The 23,954-nt window shown below is 55.5% G+C and overlaps 1 protein-coding gene across 3 annotated transcripts in view; it reads left to right on the top strand.

The window, feature by feature from the left end:
* PPP1R16A (protein phosphatase 1 regulatory subunit 16A) overlaps window positions 1-17,829 on the top strand; it is a 76,401-nt gene extending 58,572 nt beyond the window's left edge. For all 3 annotated transcript variants that reach the window (XM_074943685.1, XM_074943687.1, XM_074943686.1), the window contains 8 exons: window positions 6,264-6,409; window positions 8,396-8,499; window positions 9,872-9,996; window positions 12,670-12,795; window positions 13,453-13,528; window positions 14,814-14,943; window positions 15,546-15,708; window positions 16,191-17,829. In XM_074943685.1, coding sequence (XP_074799786.1) covers window positions 6,264-6,409; window positions 8,396-8,499; window positions 9,872-9,996; window positions 12,670-12,795; window positions 13,453-13,528; window positions 14,814-14,943; window positions 15,546-15,708; window positions 16,191-16,661 — 1,341 coding nt within the window. In that variant the 3' untranslated portion in view covers window positions 16,662-17,829. The remainder of the gene's footprint in view (window positions 1-6,263; window positions 6,410-8,395; window positions 8,500-9,871; window positions 9,997-12,669; window positions 12,796-13,452; window positions 13,529-14,813; window positions 14,944-15,545; window positions 15,709-16,190) is intronic.
* Window positions 17,830-23,954: the final 6,125 nt, after the last annotated feature.

Genomic DNA, 23,954 nt, shown 5'->3' on the forward strand with positions numbered 1-23,954 from the left:
ACTGGTGCTCTTTTTACTCAGTATGTACTACCACTAGTCAGCATTGAGGCAAAGGGTTTGCATTAGGGTCGGACAGTTAAATGGGCAGTGAGAACATCTATAATTAGATTAGATAGGATGAAAAAAATTACAGGGCTATAAACTCCCCTTCCTCAGGGCATGAGCCAACCACTAGCTGATGGGGGGTAAGGAAGAAACTTCCCTGATGGGCAGGTTATTGTGTAATTGTCCACTGCAAATTTTCATCCCTTCCTCTGCAGCAGCCGGTGTTGGCCACTGTCACAGACAGGGTGCTGGACTCAGTGAATCACTTGTCTCATTTAACATGGCAGTTCCTAGGTGTGGATAGTCTGGTGTGTGTGGTGTGGCATGAATGTGTTTGCTTTGATTGGCTGCTAAAAGGAACATGGATAAATCCTTAAAAAGAAAAGGAGGACTTGTGGCTCCTTAGAGACTAGCAAATTTATTTGAGCATAAGCTTTCGTGAGCTACGGCTCACTTCATCGGCTGCATTCAGTGGAAAATACAGTGGGGAGATAAATCCTTGTGAAAGCTGCATGATGCTCCTCTGCAGCAGAGAGAGGCTGAGTGACCAGTATTTATAAACACTGAGCCAGCAATGTCTGTGCTGAGACAAGCATGTGTATTGACATACCCAAATGAAAACAGCAGACACTTGGATTAAGGAAAGCACACACCCCGAAGGAATTAGAGGATTGTAAATGGCCCAGAAATCTAGTAGCAATGTAATTAAATACCCCCAGGCCCCAGCAACCATCTCTTGGCAGGGTTGCCACTTCTTAACATTTGTTTAGACAGACTTGTGTATCCTGATGTTCTGACACCCTCCAGCCAGTGTTGTTGCATCATGACTCTTGATAGACTGACATCAGGACCTGTTAATGGCTCTGCAAGCAAGATACAAGATCATCCAATCCACCTTGCTGACTCTAGGCTAGAGGCAACCCAATGAGGGCAGAGTGAAGCAGTGCTCTTTCTAGTCCCAGCCATGAAGGGTGGTGATGGGTTGGAGGGGGTTCAGAGAAGAGCCATGCAAATGATTCAAGGATTAGAAAAACCTGCCTTATGGTGATGGAAAGAAAGAGCTCAGTCTATTTATCTTAACAGAGAGAAGGTGAAGGGGTGACTTGATCACAGTCTATAAGTACCTACATGGGGAACAGGTATTTTATAATGAGCTCTTCAGTCTAGCAGAGGAAGGTCTAACACGATCCAGTGGCTGGAAGTTGAAGCTAGACACAATCAGATGGGAAATAAGGTGTCAATTTTTAATAGCGAGAGTAATTCACTATTGGAAGAGGCTACCAAGGGTTGTGTTGGATTCTCCATCACTGACCGTTTTAAAATCCAGATTGGCTGTTTTCCTAAGAGATCTGCTCTAGGAATGACTTGGGGGCAGGTCTTCAGCCTGTGTTACACAGCGGGTCAGACTAGATGATCACAATGGTCCCTTCTGGCCTTGGACTCTCAGAATGAATGTCGTAGAGTCGAACACTCTCACATTACACCGCTGTATACACCAGCTAGTTAGTTGCTAATCTCCAGGAAATGTCTGCTGCCTCAGGTGTGAAAGCGATAATAGCAAACGAGTTTATTTCACACTAGCTGTTTCTCCCACGGGCTTTTCCTTTGCTTTTTGCCCTCTCCCCATCCTTGTAGGATACAAGGCGACAGGGGCTTTGCAGTGTAAACACATGGTGAGTAATAGCCAGTCACAGTGGTTGTCTACACTACCACTTATGTCTCGCCGGGGTGTGAAAAAACACCCTCCTGAGCGATGTAAGTTACAGTGGAGTCGCATCTTATGTGGGGGTTAAGTTCTAAAGTCAGCGTGTAAGGCAAAAATTGTGTATAGTCAAAATTGCCCTTGAAAATCCCCTAAGTCATCCATAAAGTACAGTATACTGTCCATGGTTTTGTGTATACAGCCCTGTACAGTAATATGTATAACTGTATAATGTATACAGTAATGTACAGTATATAATAGAGAACATATGCAAAATATAATTTTACAGCATTGTATCTTTCATTACAGGGGGATAATTACAGGGGGTCATCAGGGCTTGATGTCGATCCAGGAGACGGAGGTGGCGGAGAGCTTGGGTGACGGAGAGCGAGTCGGAGATGAAGTGGTTGGCTCTGGTTCAGCTCAAGAAGTTGATTGCGTAGGCTCGTCTGCTGCCGGTTGTTTTTCCTTGAAAACCATGGTGATCAGCAACTGTCGCTGTTGCCTCTTGAGCGGCTCAAACATTTCTTGGTGCGGTCTCAAATCGTGCGTAATACTCCGTGTGATTTTGCGGCTTCGTTCCATAGAGAGATCGTATTCAGAAATTAAATCATTCAGGTGTTTCGCTGCTTGGAACACTTCAGCAAATTTATGAAGATTCCAACTTGCTGGCTCTTCCTGGTCGTCGTCGTCATCTTCATCTTCTATAGACGATTTTATCAGTTCCTCTGACTCTTCGTTAGTCAATGTTTCTCTATGGCTCTCGATTAATTCTTCAATTTCTTCCTCAAGGATGTTGATGAAACCACCACCGCCCACTTGCCTGGCCACCTGAACAATGCGTTTCACTTTTTTGTCAATGGTCGGGAAACCCTTAAAATCATTCACACATTCTTTCCATAGGTTTCGCCAACATGCTTTGACTGTTTCAGCCTTGATTGCATCCATTGCCTGTTTAATATAAGTGATGCAATCGGCAATGTCGAAGGACTTCCAACACTCCATCACATTGAGATTGGGATCAGCATCCATAGTGCTACGTATCCATGAGAACGTAAGCCTCGTGTACAGGGCCTTGAAACAGCGAATCAGGCCTTGGTTGAGAGGTTGGAGGATGGAGGTGGTATTGGGGGGGGAGAAAGACAACTTCCACATTGTTATGCGCAAACCGGAGTGCCGCAGGGTGGCCAGGAGCATTGTCTACGATCAGCAGCACTTTAAAGTCAAGTCCTTTTCTCTTTGAGGTACCGTTTAACCTCCGGAATGAAACACTTATGGAACCAATCCAGAAATAATGCTGCCCTCACCCAAGCCTTTTTATTTGATTGCCAGAACACAGGCAGGAGATTTTTGTTCTTGCCTTTTAGGGCACGGGGATTTCCAGCCCTGTAGAACAAGCCCGGCTTTATTAAATGCCCAGCCGCATTGCCACAAAACAACACAGTCACACGGTCTTTAGCTGCTTTGAAGCCGGGGGCTTGTCTTCCCGATTTCAAAATGTAAGTGCGGTTCGGCATTTTTTTCCAGAAGAGCCCAGTCTCGTCAGCATTAAAAACTTGTTCGGGAAGAGAGCCCTTTTCTTCGGTGATTTTCCTTAATTGTTCGGGGCAGGCTTTTGCTGCCTCTTCGTTGGCAGATGCAGCTTCACCAGTAGTCTGCACGTTTTTGAGGTCGAAGCGGTTCCTAAAACTGTTCAGCCCACCTTGGCTGGCGTTGAATTCCTTCTCCTCAGAAGGCTGTCCCCTTCGGCGGGAGGTTTGAACAGCGCGTAGAGGCTAAGAGCCTTTTCTCGCAACGTGTTGCCATCGATAGGCACACGTTTACGGTTCATGCCTTCCAGCCATAAGTTTAATGCCTTTTCAGTCTTCACTAAAGTCTTATCACGCACCTGGCTCGTCACCTTAGCAGTTATTGGAGCACTTGATGCCACGGCTTGACGAATTTCTCTCTCTCAAATCTTGATGGCATGGATGCTAGATTCGTTGTGGCCATATTTACGCGCCATGTTGGAGACCGACATACCATCCCTCAATAAGTCCAACACAGCCAGTTTTTCCTCCAGCGTTGGAACAGATCGCTGTTCCTTTGGCTGAGCACTAGATGAAGTAGTTGGCTTGAGTTTAGGGGCCATGTTGTATGAAAAATACGAATCTTTAGACATGAGAATCACACTCACCGCGGCGAGATGCTCACGCTATGAGAGGCACGCAGGAACTGAGACCGAATGAGGGAACAGCAGATTCACGTCTCCCATTTCACGCTCACTCCGGGGCAGACGCTCATTGAGTGGAATGGTGGGCGAAATCGCCCGCACTATTTACAGGTATCTTGTTATTTTTCTTTTTTTTGCCAAGTGCGTGTAGTTGAATTCGTGTACATTAAATGTACGTATGATGCGACCTGTACACCGAGAGACGCGCCGGTGTGGACCACCCTGTCAGCGGGAGAGCTTCTCCCCGTCATAGCTACAGCCGCATGTGGAGGTGGTCTTACTGTGTCGACGGGAGAGCTCTCTTCCATCGCAGAGAGCGGCTACATGAGCACTCGTACTGCTGTGCCGCTCTAAGCTCGCTAGTGTAGATATGGCCTTCGGTCTGGCTGAGGTCTCATTTCTTTCTGTCTCAAACTTCGGTGTCTGACTGGGGCTTTAACATTTTAGCCTAAGTGACGAGTTCAGCAGTGGAGCCTGCCCGTTCCGTGTGGTGAGTCACGTTGTGCCGGCCGGTGCCTGGGCGTCTCGCCTGGTGTGGAGCACTGCGCTGTGTGCAGAGACCGCAGTTAACGCCACACGTACACAGCAACGGAGCTCCACCCCCTTTATCTGTACGGTGGGTTTGGGCTCCTGCTAATTCCAGTCGAGATTCTGCGGTGGCTGGTGCTTTGGTTTTCAGATCACTCCCTGCTCATCTGCTCGATGGGCTTCAGTACCCACGGTTCTTAAGCCCTTTGAATTTGGCCTCCTAGGGTTCAAAAAGACCAAACCTCCCATTTCAAGTGGCTCCGATCCCCTGACTTGGTGTAAAGGAGCTTTTGCCACTGACTTCAGTGGGAAGAGGATCAAGCCCAAAGTGATCCTAGCTCTTCCAGGTTCCCTCCAGGGCCCTCTTTTCCGCTCTGCTCCCTGTCCCCTGCCTCTTTCCTTTCTCTTTACACCTCACTCTCTGTGATCTGGAGAATGTCCTGATGCCAAGCCACTGATGTGTTTCTCTTCACCAATCCCCAGCATGCACTGAACTCTTGGGAGAACGTAATGCCTTCTCCCTCTCTCCACCCTCCTGCAGGCCAGGACTTCCTGTCTGCCGATGCTAGGAGCTCCAAGCGGTGACAAGGCGGGAGCTCTTCACATGGGCTGCAGATGGTACTGAAGAGGGGTTAGGTGCATTATTGGCCTCCCCTCCCTTAGAAGCCTGTCAGTCCATCATCAGGCAGGAATTTGCAGTATGAATCCACCGATCAGTTCTAAGAACCTCTCAGAGCAATGTCCCCTTCACACCCATCTAACAGGACTGGCTTGCTTCCACCTCCTTTCCCAAGAGCCCTTCTGGTGGGTGTTTGCAGTGACCAGGATCCCCCCAGCGGCTAAGCTGTCAGTGGGGACAGAGAGCTGGTGGGTAGAAGTTCTCTGCCCCTGCTCTGGACCAACATCTGGGACCAACACAGCTACAACACTGTGTACTGCCCCTTCCTGTCATGCAGGTTCCTTTCCCTTAGTAACAGGCGGGCCGGCATCCTCTCCTGCTGTTGCCATGTCTTGGTTTGCTGGGAGTAAGCAAGTCCCATCCTGGTCAGACAGGGTCAGCATCTTAAAGAGCTGCTTATAAATCTGAACCAAGACCCCTTCAAAAGGAAACTGCGTTCTCCAGGTTGCTGGTTCATGGATGTCAGGGACAGAGACCTATTGGGCCCCCGCCTCCACCAGGCTTAGGAACAAACACAGATGGTTCCCAGCGGAGGGTTAAAAAATCAGCACTTGGCTAGTGCCCCAGAGTCATTCTACCTGTCTGCTCTCTAGTGCTCTGCAGGAAATGCTGTGGCCTTCGCTCCAGAGATCTCAAAGCCGTTTACAGACATCCATGAATTTATCCTCACAAGTTCTTTGTGAGTCTGGTCAGTAGAGTTAGCCCATCGCACACAGGAGGAAGGAACTTGGCCGTAGTTACCCAGCAAGTCCATAGCCGAGATGAGCCTAAAGCCAGGAGTCCTGGCTGCCTGTCCTGTGCTCTAACCAAGAGAGTTGGGCTTTCAGTCCTGGTCCTAGTGGCTGAGATCCACCTCACAAAAGCCATTCCCATGAAATAGCCAAGGACTGGCTGAGCCATGGAGCCCCAAGTCTCACCCCCTCCGGAGGGGCTCCCTCCGGGGCAGGTTTAAGGGTAATTGGTGGAGGTCTGCAGTGAGGGGGCAGCAGCTTGCTCTGTCTTGGCTGAACCTTTCATGCAAAAACAGGTCCTGTTCCTCTAGGCCTGTCAATCCCAGCTGCAGTGACCGCCGTGTTCTGCTCCCTCTCGTGTTACAGTGCTGCATCGACGACTTCGGGGACGTGGTCGTGCTGCTGCTGGAGGCCGGCGCTGATGTCAACGCCTGCGACAGCGAGCTCTGGACGCCGCTGCACGCCGCTGCGACCTGCGGACACCTGCACCTGGTGGAGCTGCTGATTAAACAGTACGCAGGTTCTTGTGCGTTCCAGGCGGGGGGGCCAGGGCGGGGGCGTGACGGTGGGTGAAGGGAATGAGCGGCCTTCTCTCCCCGTAGCGGAAAGGGGCTGCAAACAGACCAGCCTGAGGTGAGGAAGGAGCGGCAGAGTTAGGGCTCATGAAGAAACCTACCAGGTGCACCATAACAGAGCGATGTACTCCCAGAAGGAGACTATATTCTAGCGGCTGCTCTGGAGTTCAGAGGCTCCTGGGACTTGATTGGGGCAGTGACCCTGCAGCCTTGGGCAGGAAAGGTGCCTTGGAGTGAGGGCACCCAGAACTGCTTGGAATCCTCCTTGGCCCTGGGATTGCCACCCCCCGACCTAGCTTTGAGTCAAGGGAAGTGAACCTGGCACCGGGTAGTCTGACAGAATTAGCCCACCCTGGGATGATTCCTGCATCTGGAGAGGCTGTGACTGTTTCTATCCCAGTCTCTACCCCTGTGATCTGAAGGAGAGCTCTGTGCAGCTTGAAAGCTTCTCTCTCCCCAGGAGAAGTTGGTCCAATCAAAGATATTACCTCCCGCACCTCGACCAACATGGCTACAACCCACAGCAGTTCCACTCACCCCCCACCCCCAGTCCTGACTCTGGAGCACCCCCTGCTGTCCAGTCCTCATACTTTCTTATGCAGTCGCTGAGCTCTGTCAGGGATGATTTGCTGAATGCCACCTAGAGGTCCTATACCTAGCCCAGGCATCTCTCTTTCCTGTGACCCAAGCCAGGGTTGAACGCCCAGGTTTTCAGAGGAGGCAGGCCGGAGTATTAACCCTCGGGGGCTCGCCTCCCCTGGAACAATTGCATCTTTTGCAGCTTGCTTATTTCCCCTCCCCTCAGATTGAAGTCACGTTGTCAGACTCCGTTGTAGTTGTTTGGAACCCTGCTTGTCGGGCTGTAAATGTTTAATGGGGGTGTATTGTTGACCAAGTAACCCAATCTGCCTCCGTCTGGGCTGCTGCAGGAATCTCCTGTTAGTGAGGCCTTGGCCCGGCTGCAGCTGGACGAGACAGTTTGCGTCAGTAAATCCTCTGATGCTGCTCTTGCTGTACAGCATGACCGAGTTATGAAAGGCCTTTCCCCATCACTCCCTGCCCAGAAGGGCTGGGGTTTGAATGCCAGCTGAGGACGAGCATGGACCTGCCTGCTGATCCCCCAGCCCCTCGAGGCTGCTTGCAGTCTTCATGGCACCCTGGTCGCTCGGCAGCACCTCAGCTGAGTCTGTGTTTTAAAGCTGGAAGTAGGGTTAGGAGGAGAACGGGGGGTGCATCAATCTGGGGCCGCCTGGGGAAGGCAAAGCGTAGCCAGGAGGAGTAAGCCTGGGTAGGAACAATGGGGGAGGCAAATGGGGACAGACAGGCTCCTGAAAGAACAGGGGTAACATGGGCTTCTTCAGCGTCTCATCAGACACCAGATCTGCAACTCCCACCGGCTGGATTTCTGTGCCCCCCCCCCGGCCCCCCAGAGCCTCTTTGAAAACATCCTGGAGAGAGGACTCTTTTCCTCTGCCGCCACCTCATCCTGCCAGGGACGTCAGTGTGGAAACAGGAGAACAGAGCTGCTCCTTCCCCAGCGGAGTCCAGCCGTCCCTGCCGACGCCCATCACATGGGGTGGTGCCGGAGGGGAGTGCAGTGCCCCAGAGGGGGACTGCAGGGCTCTGCTGAAGAAGCAGCAGCCAGGCCCTTGAGGAGCAAGGATCCTGTTTCATGCAGCCGTCCCTGGCTGATAGTGGAGGCGGGACAAGAAACCCAATCTACAAGACAGGCAGAATCATGCCCATGGAGAATGTTTTCCAGAAGCCGTTGGTGGCTCGTTAATAAAAACGGCTCCTTGTATCTGTTACACTAGCTGCCCAGCGGCACGCGGGTGCTGTGCATGGCATTACCATGGACACAGCAGAGAGGTAGCCACCTGCCTTGTTTCCTCACTGTTTATTTCTTCTTCTTCCCCTGCCCAGTGGTGCCAATCTCCTGGCCGTGAACACAGACGGGAACATGCCATACGACCTCTGCGAGGACGATGTGACACTGGACTACATTGAAACGGCCATGGCAGATCAGGGTGAGTCTCCCCAGTCCTGGGCTGGTGTCTCATTCCCTTTCCCTGTTGTCACATTGATGTTTCATGGTTATTCACACACTGCTGGGTGCGGTCCCCTCCCCCCCCCGGGCTGTCCTATTCTGTTCAGGCATTGCAAGGCCCCTCCATGGTGCAGCAAGCCACTGTCAGGGCTGGGCGGGTTGGCACCTTGGCAGCAGTGTCCAACCCAGAATGCCCCATTTACCTTCCAGTGAGATCTGTGTTGGGTTCTCTCCTTGCGCAGCTTCTGTTTCTAGTGCTCTCCCGACACAGAGAGAGATCCTAGAATGATGGAGCATCACTTCTTAAGATCAATATTTTGACTCCTCCCCTGTTTGATGGCTCCAGGCTGGGCTGGGAAAGGGCTGTAGGGAACCCTCTTAGCAGTCTCCTTCCTCTTAACCACGGAGATTTGCTGGTGGGTGATGAGCCTCTTGCATAGAGACCATTGATTTCTTGCTCCTTTTGTTATTTATACAGTGCCATGGGTGTGCATGGCACTTGACGGCAGACAGACGTGATCTTCCCCATGAAGAGCCGCTAGTCTACGTTCAATAAACCCCACTTAGACACAGGGAGAAACGCTAGCTGGCAAGGGGAGTGGGAGTGATGGGAAGCTCGCATACTTTGAGGCTAGGAGAGTTACCTGCACCAAACACATCCATTTGTTTATGTACAAAACCCATCAAGTTGATGCAGGAGTGCGGGACAAGAGTGGAGCTGGTGGAAGAAATGGATTTTGAGGAGGGGTTTGAAGGAGCAGCGTTCAGGTTGTCTGGCATACAGGACCAGGAAGGACGTCCCACGGAGCGAGGGCGGCATGGACAATGGCTAAGGGTGAAAGAAAGTCAAACTGGGCAAGCAGGCTAGTGGAGGGAGACAAGGGAGCAGGGGAATGTGGGCCTGAGCCCTGAAGGGGAGGAGGGAGGAGCTGGCCCCTGATGTGGAAGGTAGATGTTGAAGGGCCTGGGGGAAAACTGGGGATGGGGGGAGATTGATGATGGGAGATCCAGTTGTTGGAGACACAGGTACAGATGGGAGACTAAGCAGAGGGGAGCAACCCAGGGGAAGGGTGGATTTTGTCAGCAATGAGATGGAAGCAAAGCCATAGGAGTGGAGTAGGTCACTCGGGTACGGTGCAGCGTGGATGAGGGCACCAAGGACAGATGGCTGCTTTTGGGCAAGGGATGTGTGTGCGTCTTCCTGGGTAGACTAGTGCAGATTGTAAGAAACCAGCATGGTCCTTGGCCTGGAGTCCAATAAGCAAACATCTCCCAGCCTTGCTGCTGGGGTACAGGCCAGCCCCCAGTCCCATCTGCCATGGCTACCCTCCTGGCACTTACTCTCTGTGTAGGAATAACTCAGGAGGCGATTGAGGAGGCCCGAGCCGCCACGGAGCACAGCATGGTGGAAGATATCCGAAAGCTGCTTCAGGCAGGTGCCGATCTGAACACTCCACTTGACCACAGTGCCACTCTGGTAAGTTCCCCGGTCATAGTGCCAAGAGCTAGGGAGAGCTCTGCCCGAGAAGGGAGGCGCAGGAGACCATGGCTGCTGGGGAACACGGAGTGGGGGACTGGTCTTAGGGAGGCAGCACAAGCCCCACCTCTTGGGGGACAAAGCACTGGTGAACATACTCAATCCGGCCGTGGCTGGGGAGAGACTAGAACTGACCCGTTGCTCTGGAGCTCCTCCTCATGCGGGACGCCTCGTAGGCCACCAGCAGCAGGGCCGGAACCACTAGCTTTTCCTTCCAAGGACTTTGCCTGTTCAAACCAATAGCCGTGGAAGCACTGCCAGCAGTCAGGGCCACCACCTGTGCCTCTAAGCAAGCCAAACTGAAAGCTAGCAAAACCCAGTCTGCACATCCCCCAGCAGCTGCTGCAGTCCTGGGGCCTAGGACAGCCTGTGGCTCTGGTGGAGAACCATCTCCTGTCCGCAGACAAGGCAAGTCCATCCTGCTGCGTTTGCCATTGCTGAGCACCGGGTTCTCCCATCCCACCTAAAGGCTGTGCAGTGAATGCAAATGCACTGAAAGGGCTCAGTCCGAGCCCACAGAGAGCCATCTGGGGCCACTGTGTCTCCACCTGCAGAGTCCCAGTCCATGTGCTCGTATATCGGAGTGCTCAGACGCAGTCCATGGTCTTGGGGTCCATTTGGATCCCTCAGAGCTGTTAGAAGTCAAGGTAGCCATGGCAGCAAGAACCTCCCACTTCCACCTGGGTCTGGCCAGAACATCTGCCCTTCTCTCTGCTCGGTGTCCCCGTCCGGTTCCCTTGTTTGACCCTTTGACCGCACTCCCGTCCCTGTTGTTCATTAGTTGTCCCCCGTAGTTACTTGGTTTCCCAGGTCCTGTGGCTCTCCCCCTTATCCCCCGCCCCAGCCTCCTTTAGCAGTGGGCGAGCTTCGCCCGCCCACTTCCTGGATCCCAATAAGGCTCCCATCAGGCTCTGGCCTGGTTACAATGATTCACATGTCTGCGACCACCCGGGTAGATCATTGCAACCCTGCATTGCCAGAAGCTGCCTGCCCTGAGAAAGCTCCAGCTAGTACAAAATGCAGCAGTCTGTCTCCTCAGCCGCATGGGGTGCTGTGAAGACATTCCCCGATGCACCACGCTCTGCGCTGGCTACGCACTGAGCGCGCACTCCAGCTCTCTCTGCCCTGATAACCAAGGCCCTGCATGCGCCTGCCTCTGGAGGATCCAGTTCACAGTGGAACCCCCTCCTTGCACAGCATGTTGGCTCCTGCTGCAGAGCTGCTTGGGTGTGGCCTGGGAAGAATGGCCAGCTGGCTCGTTAGCTGTCCCCTCTGTGCCCATTCCTTGGCCTGTTGATCACAGCAGGGAAGGAGGTGACCCCATACCCTTCTGTCTCTGGAGACTGCTGATCAAATGGGACAGGCCCAGATGGAACTGACTGGTCTCCATCTGAGCCCAAGTTCACACTAGAAACTTCATAGAATCATAGAAGATCAGGGTTGGAAGGGACCTCAGGAGGTCATCTAGTCCAACCCCCTGTTCAAAGCAGGACAGATCCCCAACTAAATCATCCCAGCCAGGGCTTTGTCAAGCCTGACCTTAAAAACTCCTAAGGAAGGAGATTCCACCACCTCCCTAGGGAACCCATTCCAGTGTTTCACCACCCTCCTAGTGAAAAAGTCTTGCCTAATATCCAACCTAAACCTCTCCCACTGCAACTTGAGACCATTACTCCTCGTTCTGTCATCTGCTACCACTGAGAACAGTCTCGATCCATCCTCTTTGGAACCCCCTTTCAGGGAGTTGAAAGCAGCTATCAAATCCCACCTCATTCTTCTCTTCCGCAGACTAAACAATCCCAGTTCCCTCAGCCTCTCCTCATAAGTCATGTGTTCCAGTCCCCTAATCATTTTTGTTGCCCTCCGCTGGACGTTTTCCAATTTTTCCACATCCTTCTTGTAGTGTGGGGCCCAAAACTGGACTCAGTACTCCAGATGAGGCCTCACCAATGTGCAATAGAGGGGAACGATCACGTCCCTCGATCTGCTGGCAATGCTCCTACTTATACATCCCCAAATGCCATTGGCCTTCTTGGCAACAAGGGCACACTGTTGACTCATATCCAGCTTCTCGTCCACTGTACCCCCTAGGTCCTTTTCTGCAGAACTGCTGCCGAGCCATTCGGTCCCGAGTCTGTAGCGGTGCATTGGATTCTTCCGTCCTAAGTGCAGGACTCTGCACTTGTCCTTGTTGAACCTCATCAGATTTCTTTTGGCCCAATCCTCTAATTTGTCTAGGTCCCTCTGTATCCTATCCCTACCCTCCAGCATATCTACCTCTCCTCCCAGTTTAGTGTCATCAACTTCGACGGTAGAGTAACACCAGTGTGGGGAGCGGGAGGAGTTATTTTACTTTCTGTAACGCTTCTCTACTGGCATAAACCCTAGTGTCAATGCAGCGATACTGGGCAAGGCACTTGGATGCTGCTATCGTTTATTTCACTCGGGATCAGTATAAGCTGTCCCAGCAAACCGCCTCTTTGCAGGTGTCAGCAGCATCTGCCCTGAGCAGGTTTGCTGGTTTAGCCATCCCAGCCAAGCTTTGCTGGAGAGAGCAGCCCTGGCGTTAGGGCCTGGCCCGGGGTTCTAGCGCTGGCAACTTCTGCTTTGCAGCTGCACATTGCCTCGGCAAATGGCTACCTGGAAGCTGCCGAGCTGCTGCTGGAACACAAGGCCAGCATGAGCGCGAAGGACAATGATGGGTGGGAGCCCCTCCATGCTGCCGCCTGCTGGGGGCAGGTGAGTACTTGTAGGCAGGTGAGAATGCACATCTAGCCCACTGGCTGAAGGGTGGGCAGCTGGTAACTCGGAGTGTTCCTATTGGGAATTTCCGACCCTAGAACATCCTCCCAGTGGTGGAGTACAGCGCCTCCTAGTGGCACAGCCACCTCAGCACTGGTCATGGACTGCATTCCCTTGCTGTCGGGCCTGCCGACTTCCGTACTTTCCGTAGGAATGTGCGGGGGCCAGGCATATGGAAGCGATGGCTACTGAGAGTGGGTGCTGGGCACAGGGCCACCCCAACTCCTCCCGAAGGGCCCTGGGGTGTCAATGGGCGGGAGGGAGCTCAGGTGAAAGCCTGCTGTTCCAGCTCAGCAGTCAGGAATCAGAATGTGCTGTGGATGGGGGAGGGGGTGGGCAGGGGGTGCTAGAAATCTCCCTCCTGTCGGGCACAGGGCATGCGGGGCCCATTATGGCAGTGGGAGCCGACAGGCCCAGGACGCAGGAGGGAGCTGATCTGCAGAGGCTGCAGCGTCTCCGCTTCTGGCATACGCGGTTCCCAGCTGGGTGGTGATGGGGGCAGAGGGGCGTTTTCCCCTCAGCTCGGGGGCGGAGCAGGTTTGTGTGTTAGATTCTTCCTGCTTCGCTAAAGGCAACTTCCCTTGGTGCCGTCAGATCCATCTGGTGGAGCTGCTGGTGGCCCATGGAGCTGATCTCAATGGGAAGTCTGTGCTGGACGAGACGCCCTTGGGTGAGTCAAGCCGTTAGGAGAGTAGGGAATGGAGGAGGCTGGAGGGGTGCAAGGGAAGGGGAGAGACCGAGGGAGGCAGAGGCTGGTGGAGATGGATGGGATGGGGAGGGGAGTGGAGCGGGGAGGTGATGGGGGCAGTACAGACTTTCTGACTCTGCAAATCCTCCGAGGTGCCTTGTTGTGTTTCGTGTGGCAGGCTCCTCCCCAACCCAGCAGTACATTCCGAGGACTCTGCAGCCACTCCTACTGCCAATCCCACCTCGTCCTGAACCCCCTGAAAGGCCCTAGACCCCCTCCTGTCCTCACCTCAAAGCCACGCTTTCCATTCGGGGATCAGCAGGGGTCCTTCCCAGCCCCACCTCCTTTTTCTGCCTCCACGCCTGCTCCTCTGAACCCGCCCGGGAGAGTGAAAATGCTCCATTTCTCTCAGTCCTGCTGGGGCTTCCATCCTCCAGGGGCTCAGCAGCACAGAGCCCACCTGCCCCCTTGCCTGACCTCCAGTGCCTAGGGAGCCGGAGTCCCAAGCATGGGATTATGGTCCGCAAACATAATGCAAATGACCATTACACGCAGACAGCATATAAACGATCATGTGACACTGCCTAGCCAGGTAGCCTGAACAGGCTAACCCAAGCACAGTGTGTAGGGGGCAGGCGGTGGGGAAAGGCGGATACAACAGAGAGGTTGAGGCAGACTGGGCGTGGGGTATGCTGGAAGGCTGGGGCTTAGTTCTGATTCGGTTCCCTTTGTCGGCATGGTTAGGCTCTTGGGCTGGGGAGAAGAGGTGGGGTGTGAGGAGGATCGGGGGCAGGTGAGAGAGCAGAAAGAGGCTGGTGTTTGAGGAGCTCCTGCCGTCTGAAGAACCTTTCCCATCTCTCCCCACGTCATCTGCTCTCTGCCCCAAACGTTCCCCCCCTTCCCTGGCATACTCCTCTTCCCTGCTTGCTCTGCTGGTGTGTACTCCTCTGTGAGCGGTGAGGTGGGCTGGCGGAGTGCAGGGGATGAGAAGGGCAGAGTGAGTGCTTTGAGGGGGGACCATCCCAGAGGCTGCGTGGCTCAGCGGTCAGTCGGGAGAGTGGAGGTAGCAGGGGAGCTGGAGAGGCGGGAATGCCTGAGAAGGGGGTGGCAGCAGAGGAGATCCCAGTGGGCAGGGAGTGGATGATCCTTGCCGTGGCGGGATTGCAGAGCTGGGAAGGAGGGGCGCGGAGTGCATGCCTGGGGCTGGCTCTGCTCTGGAGCCACGTGGCTGTTCACCCCCCGTCCCTCCCCCATGTGACCCTTGCAGACGTGTGCGGCGATGAGGAGGTCCGGGCCAAGCTGCTGGAGCTGAAGCACAAGCATGATGCCATCATGAAGTCTCACGACAAGCACAAGTCGCTGCTGCAGCGACGCACCTCCAGCGCTGGCAGCCGAGGGTAAGGCTGGGGGGGACCGCTACGGACAGCTGGCCTCCCTCGCAGGGGGAAGAGGCCACCCCAGAGCAGGACCCTCATTCCCAGGGGCCAGGCAGATCTGGGGAACTCAGCTGAGGCTTCCCGTCATCGGAGCTCTGGACCCTTCGCACTTTAGCCGCAGATAGGCTCTGATGTCCCCTGCACCCACCGGCTTTGTGCTCAAACTGAACACACGATGGCACTCTGCTGCCATCGGGGCTGCTGTTAATGGGCCACCCAGGCACCAGCCTCCCCCGCCAGCTGAGCAGGCTCCAGCAAAACCACGCCTTTTAAATGTGTAGAACGGCTTGAATATAATCTGTGCCCATCCCCTTCATCCGTAACCATGGAAAGATAAGTGATCAGGCCAGTGGCAGGATATCTCTGGGCCTGTCCGTGCACCATCCGCTCCGCTTTTCAGCACCAGCTGGAAATGAATGTCCCGCAGGCGTTTGCCCCCAACCGAATAGCAGCTGTGGAGAGGTCAGTCCCTGGCGTTCATCTGCCCGGCACTGGCTCACTCCCTGGCGAGAAGCACTCCCCTGTTTCCCAGCCATGCTGATCCTGCTCTCCGCTGTCCCCAGGAAGGTGGTGCGGCGGGTCAGTGTGACGGAGCGCACCAACCTGTATCGCAAAGAGCACGAGAAAGAGGCCATCGTCTGGCAGCAGGTGGAGCACCGGGAGAACGAGGCTGAGCTTGAGGACGAGGACAAGCAAACGGACACTGAGCTCCAGCAGCATCTCTCCGTGAGTAGGGGCCTCGCCCTAGTGGGGACAGCCACAGCACCCCCACATTCCCTGCAGCCCCTTGGCACGCCGTGTTGGAGTGAGACGGCCGCGTTGCATGGTCCCGCCTGGCGCTGAGAGTGTCTGTCTCCTGTCCCTCTTCTCAGCTCCAGGGAGAGGAGAGGTGGCTTCCCGCCTCGCTGCTACCCCCACCCTGAATGGATGCTCAGGGCTCCTGCCTCCACCCGGCAGCAGCAGGCTCCGAGAGCCCTGGACAAGGCTCTTGGGTGCCCCATGTGGTTGGAACCGAGTATCACTGGCCTAAACCACCCGAGCACGTCCCAGGTCCTGCTCCCCTGGCAGCCCTTAGCACTTCCCTCTCAGTGCCCCGTGTGCCCCCAGCAGCCCCAAGCCTGTGCTAGTGGGACCCCCCCATGGATTCCTGCAGGGCTCCAGGTGTCCAGACCGAAGGCTGAGTACTGTACTGTTCTCCTCCCCATCAGGGCGCCGAGGCAGAAGTGGCAGGTCCAGGGGTCTTGGTGGGAGACGAGCATCAGAATCCGGGGCTGAGCCAGAGAAATGGAACTGCGGGCTCTTCTGCCCCTGGCCCCCCCAAACACCTCTACTCCAAGAGGCTGGACCGCAGCATCTCCTACCAGCTGGCCACCCAAGAGGAGCTGTCAGCCGACCTGTGCAAGGAGAAGTCCCGCCACACACTAGCAGACCTCAAACGCCAGCGGGCAGCCGCCAAGCTCCAGCGACACCACCCAGAGGACTATCCTCCCACCGAGGGTGAGGGCCCCCTCGCGCCTGGCCTCGCTGAGACCCTGCGCAGCAGCAGTCACCCCCGCCCGGACGTGGAGCAGAACTCTGTCCACTACACGGCAGCCAGTGGCGACCCACCTCTTCTGAAGCTGACGGCCCCGGCCGAGGAGACCCCCGCTGAGAAGAACCGATGCTGTAAGCTGATGTGAGGCGCTGGCAAGAGAAGGTGTTGGTGGGGTGTGTCCCCTCCCTGGCATTGACCGATGGCACTAATGCCCCAGGGGGCTGCCTCTGGAACGCTGCAGCAGGGTCGGTTCTGGGAGCTGGTTTATCTTACAGGGACTCATCCATGTTCCAGACCCAGACACCGATCAGTGGCTGGGCTCCAAGTGCCCCGTCGAGGGCAGCGTGGGCAGCAGGCTGGGAGCCAGAGGCCTGCCCAAATGGGAGCAGAATGCAATGACCTTCGTTGTCAGTACAGAGATGTGTCCTGGACCGTCTACGGCTCCCCGCATGCAATTTGCCAGCCTCTGCTTGGGTCAGCCCATAGCACGTTGCATGCTGGGACCTGCAGTTGCAGAGGGCTGCATCTCTGTTGGACCTGGTGGCGTTGAATGTTGTGTAAAATGCTGGGCCACTTTTGGTCAGCTGGAGGGTCCCTCCTAGGGTGTGTGTGTGTCTGTCTGGGGTCTGCGTGTGGTTCCCAGGAAGGAGTGGAAAGCCTATGGGAGCCCTCAGAGCACAGTGTATACCACGCATATAGCACTGGGGGGCGAGGGGATGTCCCCATGCTTACCTGACACTAAGGCAAATGGCTGCAATGGGGTGAGAATGTTTCTCTTTACACAGAGTTTGTAGCCCAGCAGTCCCATCCTAGGCCTGGGCTGCACACGAGCTGTCCTGGTTTAACGAACGTGCATTTCAAACAGGATGGAAAGCCGTGTAGGTCCCCATGCACGCCCTTTGTGGTGGCTTACAACTGGCTTAGATCACACTCACTGGCTTGGATTCACTAAAGAAAGCGCTGGACTGCGCTCGGCGTGTGCTGGAACAAGGCCGTCGGCTGTAATTCCCATCTTTTCTTCCAGCGGCGTTAAACAGAACTCTGAATTCAGCGCGGCCATACGCAGCCTTGCACTGAAACAGCCAAAGGTGCTGATGGACGCTGAGTTCACCACGTCAGTGCAAGTCCGATGTGGGTCCGCCCCAAACAACGTGGATAGAAGCTCGTTGTAAACCAGTATGTGTCCACATTGCACAGTGGGTTTGTGTGGGTTTAACTACATTAATCTGAACCCCTGTGCCCCCTATGGTACACCACACCATGGTGCCGTGTGCCCTTCCCTCCCCCCCCAGAGGACACCTGGTGTGGGGCTGTGTGCCCTCCCCTCCCCCCCAGAGGGCACCACGCTATGGTGCCGTGTGCCCTCCCCTCCCCCCCAGAGGACACCTGGAGTGGGGCTGTGTGCCCAGCCCCTTGTGAGCTCCTGCCCTCAGCAGTAAAATCACTTCAGCAAAGCACCTCACCCCAGGCCAAGCACAGCCTCTTCTGCTGGCCGCTCTCCCCAGGAAACACGGCCTGCGAGCGGGACGTGGGAGCTGGTTTCTGGCCCCACAGTCCTTTGAGGCCTTGGCCAAGCCATGGCGCTTCCCAGGGCTCAGCGTCTGCATCTGCCAGAGTGGGAGCTGTGGAGGCTGATGAATCTGTAATGGTCTCTAGCCGCCCTGTGCCTGGGCCCTCGGAGCAGCGCTCGAACTGGGAGCACTCTTGGACAGCACCTCCCGCTCCCCGTTGCTTACACGGGGCTTGAACAGGGCATGCCAATGGCACCCTTCTCTTCTCCCGTTCTCTGCAGAAACGCCGGCCCACCGTGTGTCCCCTCCCTGCACAGGTGAGACATGTTGTTTTTGTCCTCCTGCTGCAGGGGGCTCCCAGGAGCCTTATGTTGAACCCCGCACCCCCACCCGAGGGCAGCTCTGGTAGCGTCTCAGGCGTCCGAGGGCTACCCCAGCTTCACGCCCATTGAGGGGTGCCCTCAGGGGCCCAGTCCCAGTGTGCCAACTCCCAGGTGAGCTCAGCAAAGCCCCTTTGGCCTGCTGCGGAGGGTGGCATGCTGGAACCTGGAGGCCTGTCCCTCTCTATTAATGACTGGGGGGGCTATGGCAGACTTCTTTTGACATAGGGCATCAGGCTCTGCCTTCTCGGCCTGCCATGCTGTTGCTCCGGCGCCGGGCTCTACAATTAGAACTTCAGGAGGCGGGTGGAATGGAAGTGGAAGAGCTTCAGCTAGAAATGTTCTCGCCTTTCAGCCGCAATCAGGAGCATGCCGCTCTCTGGGATCCAGCCGGCTGGGGGGTGGCGTCCCTCTGGGGGGTGGCTCTCGTGGCTTGCAATAGCTTATCCCCTAGATGGGATTGTCCCCGCTCGCTTATTCCTCTCTGCCCCGTTACATCCAGCCATGGCTATTCAAACCCACGTGCTAGGCCTCTCGTCCCTCCGTTCTTCACCACCCCTCACGGCCTGCGAAGCGTCAGCCAGTGCCATCTCACCAGCCGAAGATCAGCCCTAGCAAGGGCCCAGCTGGATGTAATGCTGCTCACTATCTGGGGGAAAGCAGGAACCTCACCTTTGAATCCTTTGGGGAACCCCCTTCAGCTCTGACCCTCCAGCTTGGAGAGAGCATCTCTAGGCTGAACTTGTACTGACCGTGGGGCCAGTGAAATCTTTCCTCCCACGGTGGTTCTGCTCCAAGAGCCTCCTGCCTGCCCCTGGGAGAATACAACTGCAGGGAGCTCTGGGCCTCTGCTAGGCTCTGGGGCTTGTGCTCGCCAGTGATGGCGGCTAGCGTAAAATCCCCTGCAGGGACCGGACTCTGCACGGTGCGTTTGTACAGCGGCACCACACTCGTTTTGTACGAGCACTCTCCTTTGATCACAAAGTCCATTTCCAAGGAGTCCTGTAGCCTTGGTTCCAGCCCAGTCGAGCTGCCCGCCGGCGGGTTTGGAGGTGCTGATTTTATACTTCATTTGGCACAATCTTTCTTGATCTCTCCAGGTTTTGATTTGTAGCTCCTGTTGTCTCTTTATTTCCTGTCCACAATAAACCAGCATTGGAGCAGTGAGCAGCCCTTGTGCTTGGGCCCAAATGTGCCCCTTGCCCCATCAGGACTAACTGCCTCCACTCCCTGAAAGAAATGAGTTAGACAGAGCTGGGCTGCCCCTCCCTGGACCCAGGCAATGCAAGGATCCACTGCTGGGTGTTCTGCCACCCCAGGTCAGGTAGTGTCTCTGCACGGGGGATGGGCCTTCAGGACCCACACCCCTGAGCAATTGGGCTGCAGAGTGGGGCTCATCCTAGCGGTGCTGTCACTGGCACCCGTTAACCCTTAGCACCCTGGCACCCAGGAGTATTGGGATTCCTAACACTCAGCCTTCCGGAGTAGCCTGAAAACGCCCCAGTCCTGCTCCTGTCTCTGCCTGAGAGGCAGGGAGGCTTGAGTTCCAGATGTTCCCATTCACTGCGTCTGGGTGGGGCTGGGACAGAGTGTTCTGCTAACAAGATGGTCTCACAGGCATGGTCGTTAGGAGGGAAGAAGGGTCTAGTGGTCACAGCAGGACATGGATCCAGGACCCTGGGTTCTCCTTTGAGTGTTCTCTGTGTATTCCGGCTCAGGGAGAGGTAGAACTCGAGCTAGCAGACGCGCCTCACTCACCCTTTCTTCAGTGACGGTCACCCATGCCAGGGTGAGGGTTTCAAGGAGGGTCGCATGCCAGCTGCCTCCGTTCCCTCGAACCATGTGTTGGGTGAAGCTCGGGGCTCTTTCAGCTCCGTGATTAGGTGGCAGAGCAATCAGCTTGGCTACGAAGTCAAACGCAGGGTGGTTCAGGTGGTGATTTACAATCCGATGGCATCCTGCTCTCAGAACAAGCAAGGGGGGACTCGTTCTCTATGGTTACACCTGGAGCAAAGAGCCTTTGGATCTGGCGTATCGGTTACAAGGTTCATCCAGTAGCAATCCATGTAGCGGGGAGAAATCTGTCTGAGTTGGTCAGTATGGCAGATGCACAAGTGATCTTTGAAGGACGAAACAGTAAAACACCTCTTCAGTTTAGGGGCCCCTCTGCCAACACACCCCGTGTGGCCAGCAGCAACAGACGTGTCAGAAATTTTGCTTGAGAGCAGGCAGAGCCAGGGAATCGCTATCCAATGCCTTTCGAATGCACTGAGGTCAGGGCTTCCCCCATGTCCCCTCATTCAGAAAGTGATAAACAAGAGAAGCCAGGCCAAGGCCACGGTAATTTTAATAGCACCAGCATGGCCCAGGTAATGGTATCCGCCCTTAACTCACCTGTCCAGAGGGCTAATGGAGCCTCTGCCACTGGCCCTGGACTTGTAGCAACCACAGGGGCTGGTTTCTTACTCAGATCTACACTCTCCATTTAATTACACTGGACGTGTTAGAAGAAAAGTGGTTCATTCAAGGTGCAAAATGTGCTGTTGCATTCTAGGAACGTGTCCACATGGAAGCATCGTTGTCACAAATGGAAAAGATTTTTATTGTGGGTTCCCATGTATGGTATAGAGCCAGGTGCCGCACCACTTAGTTCCATTTTACAATGTTTATGGTACCGAAAAGAAACAGATCTTTCACTGCCTTCAGGAAAGGGTCCTCTCTCAGCCATATCAGCGTATCGGGTATGAGGGGGTGTGTGTGTGTGCGCGAGCGCAAATTAATTTTATTAATGATGGAGTTAAAAGGTTCTTAAAGAGCCTAAATAATTTGTACCCTCCACTAAAACTCACTATGCCAGCTTGGGATTTACCCATAGAGCTCTCACAATTGATGGACGCCCCCTCCCGCCCCCCTTTGAGGCTGTAGGAAGCTGTAATTTATTTCATTTGTCTATTAAGACAGTGTTTTAAGAGCCCTCACCTCCGCCAGGTGTACATACATTAATGGCTGATCCGCACATCACAGGTTTTCGTAAAAACAAGGTAATTCTCCATACACGCTCCCAACGTTTTTAACGAAAGTGATCGATTTTCCTATAAACCAGTTTACCTTTTTACTGGTTTTCCCCCCAAGCCCCCTTCTCAGGTTGGAGAGGCTGTTACATGCTCTGGATGTTAGAGGCATTTTAGCCTTTATCTAGACAGGACGGAACAATTCAGACGGTCCCCAAACTTTTTTATTGCTTATAAAAGAAAGAACAAGGGAAAAGCTGTTTCTGTACAAACCCTGTCGCCGTGGGTCAGACCGTTTTAAAGTCGTTTATGAATTGAAAGGGTCGGCCCTTCCTCGGGGCGTCAGGCCGCTAGATCAAGGGCAACTTCTGGGGCTTTTTCTAAACACTGCGCACTCCCATCTGTAACCTAGGTCTGAGGCAAGATTGGGCAGGGCAGTCCTGCAGGCCTTATTTCATTAGGACCCCATAGTCCCATCAGCCTGGACCCGAGTACTGCTTGTTAATCTAGCCCACGAGTGGGAAAGGGCAGAGGACACTCAAAGGAGAAACAAAGGTTGCTTGCCTGTCACCGGAGTTCTTCGAGATGGACTCTCCGCCTGCCATGCCCCTCGACTGCGGAGTCCTACTGACCAAAGGGGTTGGGGGTCACAGGGGAGGGAACGGAGGTGGCTGCAGCACCATGCCCGGTTTACGCACTTGCCCTGGGATGTTTGAGGGGTGAGGGAGGCGGGTGAGAGCCTATTCAGGCGGCAGCTGTTGGCGCATCCTATGAGTGTGGCCGTGCAGCGGCCGTCTCCCAGATCCTTGGTTACAGGTAAGTAACCTTCATTGCTCTGCCTGGCTCTGCCCCACCTCACTCTTTGCCCGTGGCCCTGTCACTTCCCCTCTCTGTGCCTCAGTTTCCATCGGAACGTGGGAGTCTGCGGGAATGAACGTTTGAGGCTGAAGTGTTACCAGTGACGTATTGAATGAGACGCTCTAGCCCATGATGCACTGAGCCCGAGGAGCCGACTGTCCTTCCCTGAGCCCGTCCTGCTGCTGCCCCATTTCTAGCAGAGGCAGGGGCCATGGGAAGGCAGCGCTGCTGGCTCCCAGCCCCTTCCGTGCTCTCCACGCCGTGAGGAACTGGCAGCCAGCTCCCCACCTCTCCAGGTCCAGGGGATTTCTGAGCCATTCCTGCAGTGTCCTGCTCCATTGTTCGTCCCTATGGATCTCCACTCCGCTTGGGTCAGCCTGGCCAGATCACAGGGGAGGGGGAGGTGTGATGGCAGGAGGGTTCCTTGGGGGCTGCTTGGGCAGTGAGCTACTATCACCCCACTCCCACCTGCTAGCACTGGGAGTGGGACTGCCCTATTGCTGGCATGGGGCCATGGCACAACTGCTCTAGGACCCTAGAGCAGCTGCTGGGGTGGGGGGTGATCACCAGAGAGTCTGAATTCATTGGAGCTTCTCTCTTCCCCTTTGTCAATCTTGTTCCCCTGCTCTAGTTCTCCCCAGCCCCCATCCTTGCGTGTGAACCCGGCCAGGGCTGGAATTAGGGAAAGGCAGCCAGGTAGTGGGAGGGAGTTAGGGTGGGGGAGGGGGTTCTGCCCTGGGGAAGGGGGTTGGGGTGGGGGTGCCAGGTCTGGGAGGGAGTTAGGGTGTGGGAGGGGGTTCTGAGTGGGAGTTGGGGTGCAGGAGGAGGTTCTGACCGGGGGTTGGGGTGGGGCTGTGGGGTCTGGGAGGGAGTTAGGGTGCAGGAGGGGGTTCTGAGTGAGAGTTGGGGTGGGGGTGGGGGTCTGGGAGGGAGTTAGGGTGCAGGAGGGGGTTCCGAGTGGGGGTTGGGGTGGGGCTGTGGGGTCTGGGAGGGAGTTAAGGTGCAGGACGGGGTTCCGACCTGGGGCAGGGGGTTCGGGGTGCGGGCTCCAGCTGGGCGGCACTTACTTTAGGCGGCTCCCGGTTAGCGGCACAGCGGGGCTAAGGCAGGCTCCCTGCCTGCCCTGACTCCGCGCTGCTCCTGGAGGTGGCTGGCATGTCTGGCCCCTAGGCGGTGAGGCCAGGCGGCTCTGCCCCCGCAAGCTCCCATTGGCTGTGGTTCCTGGCCGATGGGAGCTGCGGAGCCCACACTGGGGGTGGGGGTAGCACACGGAGCTTCCCGGATCCCCCGGCACCTAGGGGCCCGACATGGCAGCTGCTTCCAGGGAGCTGTGCAGAGCCAGGGCAGGCAAGGAGCCTGCCTTCGCCCCGCTGCCCCGCCAACTGGACTTTTAGCAGCCCTGTCAGCAGTGCTGAGCGGAGCCGCCCTTTTCGACCAGGCGTTCTAGTCAAAAACTGGACACCTGGCAACCCTACCCCAGATCAGTGGCCGCTTTTGAACTGGAACGTAGGACTCTGCCCTGGATTGGCCCTCAGAGGAGCTGCCTGTGAGCGAGAGAGAGCCAGGGCAAGCGCCCCTTCCCGAGTCCTGGGGTGGGGGCAGCCTTCACCCTACATCTGTGCCTGCAGGTCGGCGGGGCACGCGGCTCGGCCAGCATTAGCCCTGCTGAGGACAGCGT

This window comes from Natator depressus, chromosome 2 (genome assembly GCF_965152275.1).
Source record: "Natator depressus isolate rNatDep1 chromosome 2, rNatDep2.hap1, whole genome shotgun sequence".
In the NCBI taxonomy this organism is placed as follows: Eukaryota; Metazoa; Chordata; order Testudines; family Cheloniidae; genus Natator; species Natator depressus.